An 11,518-nucleotide genomic window follows, 5' to 3' on the forward strand; every position below is an offset into this window, starting at 1 on the left:
AACAATTGTGTCATAGGTGTATCAAGTGATCCATGTCTTAACTGTACTGTGTTACAGGACCCTTATCACTCTGCATTTGGCTGCTATCTATCTTTCATGCAGATCGATGATGGCAAGTGGTTTGATCACTAAGATATCTGCCCCACTGTCATTGACCTCTGGCTCCTGTGGCGTTCCTTGGAGACCCTTGGCCGGTGAAAACACTCTCAGCCTGCTCATGAAGGGCACAAAACCATCAGAGCCTTTGAGAATATGCCACTAATGTGTTTTCTTTGAGATACTGGCAACGGAAAGCATTCCCAACAGCAGAACACAAATAAGAACTCAAGTTTAAAAAGGCTCTGAACATATTTAACAGATTTGTATTTGGAGAAATAATTACAGTTGTCATTATCAGTATAACGCAGCCATCCAGCAAGCTGTGAATTCACAAGAACTTTAAGTCCTTAGTCTTCTTTTGAGCTAAACTTCAAATAGAATTTTCACAAAGAAACAGTGGCAGAAGATGGCTGGAGCAATAACTGTGTGTCTACAATAGAGTAAAGAGAAGCTGGGCAGGTTACAACAAGGTAACTATTGACTGGGCAGATGCAGCCATTATAAGTTAACAAAGACAACCACCTGATAAACTGTAGAACGCAACAGTTGTACTGTAAGAACAGAGAGGCAAAATGTGGGCCTAAACAGAATAACATACATCAGCTCCTGTTGTACTCAAATGCTGTGAAATACCAAATAAACCTGTAATTGTATTCACTCGACAGAGACGAAAGCATTAGTTCAGCCGCTGTGCCCTTTTCAAAGGAGCCTATACATCACATGATCTTTTGCACAGATGTCACATGATCTTTGCCACTGATAATCAGTTTCCTTCAAGGAGTGAGGGTCATGTTCTTAAGCATTCCAGAGTCGCTCTGCAAAACCAGAGAAGACATGTTTTACTTCAAACCGCAAAGATTCTGCAGCAGTCATAAGACAAATAGAGTGAATTGCCCACCTTTTCACTGACACTTTACAAGTACAACTGAATCACAAATGAGCAATTTACTTAATTTTGCACAAGAGGAAACTGCATGAAATTTCAGCACAAATACTCAGATAAATGCTCATCACTTAATTAAGCTTCAATAAAACAGCCTAACCTCAATACACACCTAAAGAGATTAGGCAGAAGAATATCAATTAAATTTTGTTTTGCAAATATTCATGTATAAAAGTAGCCAAAGGGAAGGAGACAGCTATTTACATAAGCTGGCAGCTGGTGCTCAGGGAACCCTCAGATTGCACGTCTTTTTGATTATGCTAACCCAATTTGGAACCATGTGCAAAACGGTGTAGTCGAACCTGTTGTCTACTGCTTCAAACTGGCATCTCACTTGACCTGCTGATGAGACGTGCCACAGGCAGCGCGACGGCCACTGACCTGAACCACAAAATGCCAGCATCTACTGACCTACTTCTTGAGTCTGCTTACGCATCACTGGCACACACACCAGTTTACACCACATGTACAGTGAATACTTGGTATGCACTGCATCAGCCACCACTGCCTGCCTTGTGAGGATTGTGTGCAATATCCATTAGTGGCATTTTGCTTATTGCTCGCTTGTTTTTAATAAATGATGGGATGTGCATTAATGATGTCTGCTCAGCTGATCTGATCACAAATGGGAAGAAGCAATAATTAAACCTCTGATCAAAAAACAAAACCGATAAATGCCTATTGCTGTAAATATGAACAATTCTGCAAGTTTAAAAACAGTAAAATAGGCACAACAACCTAATGACCTGTGGATGTGCTGACTCTGAATGCAATGATGAAATGTCCAACAATTATGAATCAAGTGTGCAGCCAATTTAATCTAATCCTATGACAATCTTCAATTAAAAATGAGATCAACCTTACCTCAGATCTGAAAGCACATTGGAAATGTGGTCAAGCGTTTGCTGATTGAAAAAAATTGCCCATCTGCATTATAGCTTTCACGTATCGACCACCTGCCACATTCATCTATGGAGGAAAAATACAAGAAATTATGATCCCAGACTGATGCACTAGTGGAGGTGTGAGAATGGCGGCCAGCTTATACATCCACCACCCGCTCTATAGAATAAGATCTGGAGGCAGGCCAGACCCTAAAAAGACTGTGATCACAGAGACAGCAGCGAAAGAAAACATAGGAGCGATCCGTTTCCCTAGTAAACACTGAACACAAAGGCTGGGTCACAGCGACAGCATGGGGTGTGTTTTAGTTTCCACCTCCTACACACTCATGCATTAAATATGGTTCAACAATCACACTCTCCAGTGACTCTCAAAACCCTCACTTCCCACCGTCCAACTGAACATTTCCTGGGGAATTCCGACCAGGAATGTATTCTTGATGATGGAGCAACTGCAACAGCTGAGAGGAAAATCACTTTCTAATGAACTGCACGGAAATACAGTTGAGGCCTTGTCTTTAGAAATTGCTTGTGGTTCAAAATACTTACTTGGGAACGCATGACCTTGTTATTGTTATTTATGCAACAGTCTAAGGATTGCATATTTCTCCCTAGATTGTAGAATTTAAAGAAACACTAACCAAAATCACTCCATGACAGCATGCAGTGCATTACAATAACACATTTGAGACATGTGATTCTCAGTAAATTAGGCACTGAGCTTAAAGTGTGAACTAAAGTTGTTGTAGCAGATACTCCTAATGGCTTCCCATAATACACAATCACTGTGGTAATGGCCTCCTCACTAGCTGGCAATGAGTGGGAAAAGGCACTATTTAAATAGTGCTTGGTTTTAATTACCCCTGTGAAGCAAAGTTGCTATATTTAATATTTCAAAAGCTCAGACAGGAGAAAGGTTGGAATTTACAACACTGATCTACAATATTTCACTACTTTTATGTTTCTTAATTTCAAACTTTTCAGGTTTCTTTTAGCACAGTCTTACAAACGGGCAAACATTGATTTTATTATCTTGGCTCTTGTGAATAGTGTCTAGTGTTTAGTTTGAAGGAACAGTCGGTTGCCGCTGGCAGATGCATGCTGCATGTGAGCTTGTGACATTGGTGGTCCTGTGATCTAATTATATCTGTGTACTGCGTTGTGGGAAAGCGAGCAGAACTCATTGTAGAAGCTGTGACTATGAAGGTCTTACATTCTCTATTAAACATGGGTAAGCAAAGGGCGCATATTGTGAGACAACAGGTGCACTGGACCACAACTGGGAGGCACAATGTTGTTTCCTCTTACTACTGCAAACACTGTGGCCATCTATAGACGCCCAAACAAACATGTATATGCACAGACAATGAGCAAATCTGTTATGGCTAGTCTACACATGGATGAATTAATCCTACAGAAAATCCAGCTCAGTTTCATTGTAAGAAAATGGTATTTATAATTTGTAAAGCCTTTCCAGCACTATGTAATCTGGAGATTATTCTCCTTTGGCACAATGTGCCAATCTGCCATTCAACAACCCCATTTTACACATAGTATGAGGGAAGAACGAGTTCCTGTTGCCTACCCTTTTAGAGAAAATTTGCTCATATACAGTGATCAGTCACAACATTAAAACCACTGACAGGGGGAGGTGAGCAACACTGATCCTCTATTTACAACGGTAAAATCTTACAATCAGTGCATTCATGTGGATGTTATTTTGACACACCCATCCTAAACACTGTTGTAGACCAAGCACCCCCCATGGCAACAGTAATACCCAACAGCAGCCCCAGTAGGACAATGGGCCATGTCACACCCCAAGAACTGCTTAGAAATGGCTCCAGGAAAATGACAAAGAGGTCAAGGTGTGGATCAAGCTCCAAACTCCCCAGGTACCAATCTTAGTGAGCATTCACAGGATGCCACTGGACCAAGCTTAATCCATGGAGGCCTCACCCCATTACCCACAGAACCCAAAGAATCTGCTGCCAACATCCCAGTGCCAAACACCACAGGGCACCGCCACAGGTCCTGTGTCCATGTCCTGATGGGTCAGAGTTGTTTTGTCAGGACGAGGAGAAGGTACTACACAATGTGAAACTAGTAGTTTTAATGTTGTAGCTGACTATAGTGTACTACAGATCAAAATATACAACTTAATAATACAATTTAAAATTACAAACATGGCCAAGCACTCATCTTTATAATAATATAGACGACTAATAAAGCATTTAAGACATAAGATATGTTGGCATTAAGATTAAGAGTCAATATCTTGAGCAAACTGCATGGGTTTTTCTATTAAGGTACAGCAACTGATTGAGACTTTTATTGATCACAACTGAAGCAGACTTCAGCATCAAAACCCACAGCTGTCAACATCCAACCTATTTCAAGCACGTTGAAACATTGTTTTCAAAAGGTGCTTTACAAATAAAATTAGAATTATTGTCAGCATTGTTTAGTTTCAGGACACTGTATACACACTTATCAGAGAGGACAAACGTGTCAAACCACCAGGCAGGCAATTATATGGCGCTTTACTTTCTAAACTTCAAAGACAAACCAAGATATCTTGTGTAGAAATGATACAAAGTCAGCGAGCAACATAAAACATCCTGAAAAATGCAACAACATTTGCGTGTTTTGCATTAGTGGGGCTTTGAGTATGCTACAGAGGAACTCATAGATCATTTCTTATTGGAAATGTGTGGCTGGTGGATGCTTTTATCCCACACTCCCCTGGTGCCTTACACTACCACTAGGGAGTAAGGGCATTTCTAGGATGGGTACTCCCAGTTGGAGTCGAGCCGCTAACATGTCAGCGATGCCTTACTGTAAGAAACTATCCAGAATCAAGGCTATCTGCATGACGCTGAGGCAGCTTGACCTTTCCAGTTGCATCACTCAGGTAAAACAGAACAGTTTGAAACCCGCTCTGCATGAGTTTCCTTGAACGTGCTCAGCTGATATATGCTCTAAAGGTTCTGGGGGGTTGGGGGGTGGCACAGTTCCTCAGTCAGTCAAAAGAGGCTGACACGCAGCTTAATGTGGTTCGCTTTAGTGAGTCAGCCCAATGCATTTGTTCCACAAACTAATGCACTGTATGGTAAACCATTTATGGAAAGATATGTCGGGGTTTTTTTCTCTCTGGCCTCTTCACCCACAGCCACTGTGCTGAAGCAACATTTACAGCCCTGTACTGGTGTGAAACAACCACATGTCACAGCTCAGAAAATATCTCTTCACAGAACACCAGCATCTGTATGGGGCAGCAGGGCTTCCTAGTGGTTACATGCCCTTCAGTCAGAGGATACCTGGCCTCCCTGCTGGCATCCTGAAGGTGAACGTGCACTCTGACCTCTGCAAGAACGCAGGTGTTGGGCAATAAAAAAATAATGATCAGATTTTTTTTAAATTCCTGGGGCAAAGCACATCCAAACAATCTTAACATACTGACCACATTTTTGTTGGCCTACAGTAAATCATCAGTGGTTACATCCCCTGCATGCGCACTACACTCTCACACCCTCAGTGTCAGCTTTGATGTTGAGCCCATCCAGATAACATTCAGGTCAAGTCCAAGTTACTGTACCGCACATTTATTTGCAGAGCTGCAAGGATGCTGGAGCTGGGCAGCATTAGTTGCCTATTTAACCTACTTCTGAACACGAAATTTCGGCGAGCCCAAATATCTAACATGCAGCAAACAAGTAGGTCAATCATCCATCCATCCATTATCTATACACCGCTTATTCCTCACTAGGGTCGCGGGGGGTGCTGGAGCCTATCCCAGCTGACTCGGGCGAAGGCAGGGGACACCCTAGACAGGTCGCCAGTCTGTCGCAGGGCTACATATATAGACAAACAAGCACTCACACATTCACACCTACGGGCAATTTAGAGTAATCAATTAACCTCAGCATATTTTTGGACTGTGGGAGGAAGCCGGAGTACCCGGAGAAAACCCACGCATGCACAGGGAGAACATGCAAACTCCATGCAGAAAGATCCCGGGAAAGCCGGGACGCGAACCAGGGATCTTCTCGCTGCAAGGCGAAAGTGCTAACCACTACGCCACTGTGCAGCCCGTAGGTCAATCAAATATTCATCTTTTTCCTCCCTTGTCTAACCTCTTATCTGTCAATGTCAAGAGCAGCCAGTCAAATATTACGCGAAGATTTGACAGGTTTGGTAATAACGCGCCGGATGGAGCGAATCGACTGATGTCAAAATCCAAAAGGGAAGAAGCAAGGAGATGGCAGAGTGGGAAAACATCCCACTAATCATGTGAAAAGGTCGTCTGCAGACAGTTAATGTGAAATGTTGTCAGCGCTTCTGCTGATCCAACATCGAGCGGTCCGCCTCCCCGTAGTGAGACCTTTTTGGAGAGGAACAGCACCTTGAACAAGAAGGTTTGAAGAGGATAAGAGCGGGGGGGAGAAAAAAAAACCGAGATCCTACCTGATGTCTCTCACTCCTTAACGCATGCGAGCTGACTTGGATGTAGGCGAGGCGACACACACCACAAGCGGGTCAGCTCTGCCTGCCTGCCTGCCTCCTCCACGGCGTCAAGCCCCTCCTCGTTTATCGTACAGTGGAGAGAGATGGAGGTGGGGGGAAAGAGAGGAAAAAAAACGACCAAATATCTATGCGCCGCAAAAAGGAAGAGGCGTCACACTCTCCCGTAGTGTCTGATTATTTTTTTAAAAACATGTAGCCAGTGATAGAGATAGATTTAAATCCTCAAGTGTGATCCTGCTGATTCACATGACCGAAGGAGGAAACTAGCCTGACAATCACGTACACTGATGCGCGCGTAAAGATGAACGCACGAAGGATTTCATTGACCGAGGTGCTCTTATTTTGAAAATACCTCGAATTTTGTGCAGTGAAGTGCACCTGCCTGTCAGAATATCAACCATCAGCAGACACTGCTGTGAATTATCTCACACAGGATCACTGACATGCAGGGTGATGTTCAAAGTGGGGTTACCCTGTGTGCATTTTCTGATAACACAACATTGTGCAGGACATCTCAAATAAATGACTTCTGGAGAGATTTTTTTAAGGAATGTTTGGTTGTTAGGGATTTCTTTTTTCAAACTGAGTTATGAATCCACATAATGTGCGTTTTAAGAGTTAATTCTGGTAGGATTTGTAGTTTTGCAATGTAATAATTAGAGTATATTTAATATATCAATCAGATAACACCTCCCTCTCAGTGGGTGCACTTTTGATTTCTAAATATATACCGCCCCCCAATGGAGATATGGAGGCACTCAGGATGCTCAAATACTTGGAGAGTTGTCAGCATTCACTAAGAACATATGGATAAATTAATCATGTTCCACATTTAACAGAGAGTGATTATGTGTTTACATTTTTTCTTCGCTAACAATTGTCTTCTATTATTATGCAAATCATGGTTGATGACAAAAAGACATGTGAACTTTTAATCTTTTTCCCCTGTGCCAATAACAAATAATCTTATAATAAATAAAATTCTTTTCATGCTTGGAGATAGGCATGTCTGTCACTTTGGATAATATTACCAGAACATAGTTTTCTTTCTGCTTTTGTTAATTGCAGGTTTAAAATTTCTGTCAAATGTATAATATTCTCACTGTTCTCAGGTCGTTTAAGGTACAGATGATTTGTATGATATGCTTGAATGACTGATGTGGCCTGAACCTTTTGGAAAACATTTCTGAGAAGTAACTCATTTAGGAAGCCTTCTTGGTACATCGTTAGCACTGACATCACTATTATTTAATGCCTGGTAACACACAGTAACTAAGTTACTCCACTTGAACCTTGTCCTGTGCAGAGTGGGGCTTTTATCTTTTGGCATTATCCCATTTTTAATTAAAGCCAGTTTACAAAAGTGTCCAAAAACAACCTTGTAAAACCCTTGTAGGAGCAGATCATAAAAACAGGCAGAACTGACAGGTGTGTTTTTGTCATGCAGCTTTAGTGCAGGCACAACAGAATTACACTTCAATGTCAAGCAGGAATTATTCATAATACAGATGCTTCATGTTCCACCACAAGAGGGTAGCACTAATGTAGCAGTAAAGGTTGAAAAGTAATATTCATTATATATTCACTATATATCTTGACATTCAGAAACCAAATTTGTGATTAAAGTATATTATGTTCAGCCCTACCAACTTTGTAGCTCGTTGGTGTAGACAAACTGATGATTTATAAATGAATACATTGTGTGTGTGCATTATGACAGAAATCAGTTTTTGTACTAATTCAGTTTCTGCTGTCTCAGACTGCTCAAATATATTTTTTCAATCAAGAAAATTCATGTGAAATCCTAGAGAAAGGGTTTTAAGGAATATATTTTATTGTTGAATTCCAAGGTCATACATTCTGTGTAATGGAAAACAATATATTTTAGGCATATTCACATTTCACTGTGACTTACAATTATTTTAATAGCTGCAGCTATAACTAGCACATTTCTAATCTCTGCACTGTCACAGATGATTTCCTTTATATAAATCCGGAGTCATGTTGTGCAGACACCCACTGTTCACTTCCATAAATGCAGTTTTACATTTCAAGTAACTATCCAAAGTAAGACAGAAAATGTTCTGAAATGTAATGAGGTAAAGAGGTAAAATGCATCCAGAATATTGGTGTTGTAATGATGCAGCACTGAGTCATTTTTACATCATTATATTACCTGCAGTGGAACAAGCAGATATAAATATCACCTGGTTCAGCCAACAGCACTGGACACTTTAATTCGAAACAAGGTCCGCAGTAGGAAGTCTATAACCATTGTTTATCTTTTTACAATGAGACCTAACTGGCCTGAATGAAAAGTTCTACTTGACCTAGTAAAAATACAAGAGGCGAGCTTTATGTTGTAAGATTCTATCTGTAAGAATTACGATGTTATCAGAATACCTTGTTTATATTCAAAGAACAAGGTCAAACACTTCATCCAATTTAAATACATGGAAAACCAAACACATAAAGTTGCAAGTCTGCCATCTGTTTGAAAAGAGTTGTACACGTTCAAAGTAGTACGCTTATCTTGCTAAACAGTAATGTAGGTGCAACGGGGGCACTGAGCTCTGTTGTGCTTTGGATATTTCCATGGGAACCAGCGGCCAAGGAGAGAGGGAGGATCCAGTTCGAGCTGCACAGGAGGCGTGTGTTAGATTTATTGGTTTCCTGCTTCATTTAAACTGCCTGCATCTCTCAAACAGCCACAGATTTGCTGAACCTCCATCTGCTGTCACAACTTCTACATCTCACAGCACCTTAGCTGGAGCTATCAGTCTACCCTGCCTGGGACAGCTCCGTGGATTATCCATATCTTCAGAATACAAGGTGAGAAAAACCTCCTGGAAAAGTTCATGCTTGTTGGTATTAAAAAAGAATTTTCTTTTCTAGACTATTTGTGAATGTGTTTGATTTTTAAAAAAATAATGGAACAACTCAAATATTGTTTTTATTTTTACAGATTTTACAGATACCTACCCATGTGGGTGGTGGAAAAAATCCGTGTGTCAGTGGAGAGATCTAACCTGCCTATCCCATCAGCAGAGCTCAGCTTTAAAATCGGCGACATCATGTTAGGGGAAAAAGCTGACAAACTCAAAAGGATTTCCCTCTGTCCTAATATCATCACACCCAACAACATCCCAGAGTTCTGCATCCCCCCAACAATCCTATCCCTGCAGGAGATGAAGAATACGGAGCAGAGCCGAACGTCTCGCATTGTCAAAGTGTCTCCCTGTGGCCGGTCCAGCCCTGAAACAGAGGTGACATTTCATGAGCCACTCAATCCACATATTATTCAGGTGGAAAGTGTGGATGAAAGCCCCTATGATGGCTGCAGTGATGAGGAAACCACCAATGCAGATCCCCAGAGCCAGGCCGCTTTATCTCTCCCACACCTGGCCAAAGCTCAGACCAGTTATGGCTTTTGTACCTTACTAGAGAGCCCCCACACCCGGAGGAAGGAGTCCATTTTCCATTCTGATCCCGGCTCCTCTCCCCTGCTGCTGCCCAGGAGTCGATCCAGCATGTGCTCCAAAGTTTCCCCCTCCACCTCGCCCTCCTCCTCTCCTTCTTCATTCAGCCTTAACAGCCTGACCTCCAGGCTTTCCCCGAGAGGCTACACCCTGAACTGGCAGGCCACTCTGGACAGCGATACAACTTCCTCTACTGAATCCTCTCCTTTCAGCTCACCGCTGCTAACCAGGTGCCCTGCCAAGGCTTCCCTCTTCAAAGCACTGAGCCATGAACTGCTATTGTCAAGGAACATGAGGAAGGCAATGGTGTCCAGGAACAATTCCCTGTCCACAGATGAAGGCAGCTCCACAGACAACAGCCCCAATGTCATGAGGAGGGCATCAGAAGGGTTAGCTGAAGGCCTGCCCAGCAGCTACAGCCTCGCGCCGCCCAACATCTTCCCCATGGACTTGACTCTGCACAAAGAGAGGGTAATGAAGGAGAGAATGGTGCCCATAGGAAAAGATGGCAGTCTGAGACTCTCAGCAGAGTACTGTCCAGATAACCAAAGACTGAGGATTCGACTTATCAGTGCGGAGGGCCTCTATCCTCTTTCTGTAGACCCCAAGATTATCAACTGCAGCATCAGCCTCTCTCTGGTTCCTGGAAAAGTCCAGAAGCAACGCAGCACAGTCATCAGAAAGAGCCGTAATCCAATCTTCAATGAGGATTTCTTCTTTGATGGTATCTCCGAGGATGACCTCAGCCAGCGGTCCCTTCGCTTTAAAGTGGTGAACAAAATGTCCACCCTGAAAAGAGACTATCTGCTCGGTGATTGTGATCTGCCTCTTTCAAGCATTGTAACACTATGAACTTAATTACTTCTTGAACTGTTTATTTATGTATTGAATTATTTATTTTCATTTTTTATTGTAAAACAAGATTTTATATAAAAATATGGAAATTACTGAGGCTATTTGTCTTGAATACATTTCAAAATAAGACGATGTTTCATTTTAATACTCTGTGCAGCCTTTTAGGGACAGTTTCCCCATTTTTCTCCTTTATTTTAAGAATTAGAGTCTTAGAATAAGGTTAATTTCCTAAAAGCGGTCAAACCCTCAAGCTAGATTTTATAATAGCTTGTAAACTAACACAGAAATTAAATAATCTTTCGCAGCCTTTCCTTCCTTTGTTTGTTAATGTAGCTGCACCATCAGCTGGTGTGAAACAGCCACCATCTCATATTTCTTCTAAGCCTGTTGTTTTTTTCCTGACCTTTCCCGTGATTAAAAATATCACCAGAAACCAGAAACCTTAGAGGGGAGTTTTCGTCATTGAGTATGCATAATTTTAATCGGTGCACAAAAGATGCTTTGTTTTTATTTTTAAACTATGATACAGAACACGTGCTGTCATGTTTAATGAAAGTCAGCTGTACTTGCATATATTTTCTCCTCTTTTCCCTGCACAATCTAGTTTTTCATTAAATAAGACAATTAATTAGGTAATATTTATGAGGAAAATCTGCTTTAAATTTGTAATATTAAAAGATTCTTTCCTTTTTGATACGCATCCATGTACATGA

At 41.6% G+C, this 11,518-nt stretch overlaps 2 protein-coding genes across 5 annotated transcripts in view; one reads left to right on the forward strand and one right to left on the reverse strand.

Moving 5' to 3' along the window:
• tln2b (talin 2b) overlaps window positions 1-6,703 on the reverse strand; it is an 87,283-nt gene extending 80,580 nt beyond the window's left edge. For 2 of the 4 annotated variants that reach the window (XM_023280591.2, XM_055009221.1), the window contains exon 1: window positions 6,412-6,703. The gene's annotated coding sequence lies outside the window, so the exon portion shown is untranslated. Of the gene's footprint in view, window positions 1-1,906; window positions 2,012-6,411 lie in introns of all 4 variants that reach the window. The other 2 variants (XM_055009220.1, XM_055009219.1) reach the window with 2 other exon arrangements.
• Window positions 6,704-8,645: 1,942 nt separating this feature from the next.
• On the forward strand, window positions 8,646-10,897 carry c2cd4a (C2 calcium dependent domain containing 4A). The gene is made up of 2 exons (XM_023280606.3): window positions 8,646-9,303; window positions 9,437-10,897. The coding sequence occupies exon 2, from the start codon at window positions 9,456-9,458 to the stop codon at window positions 10,800-10,802; it is 1,347 nt and encodes a 448-aa protein (XP_023136374.1). The 5' UTR covers window positions 8,646-9,303; window positions 9,437-9,455; the 3' UTR covers window positions 10,803-10,897.
• The last annotated feature ends 621 nt before the right edge of the window (window positions 10,898-11,518 follow it).

The sequence above is a fragment of the Amphiprion ocellaris genome, chromosome 3 (genome assembly GCF_022539595.1).
Source record: "Amphiprion ocellaris isolate individual 3 ecotype Okinawa chromosome 3, ASM2253959v1, whole genome shotgun sequence".
Classification (NCBI taxonomy): domain Eukaryota; kingdom Metazoa; phylum Chordata; class Actinopteri; family Pomacentridae; genus Amphiprion; species Amphiprion ocellaris.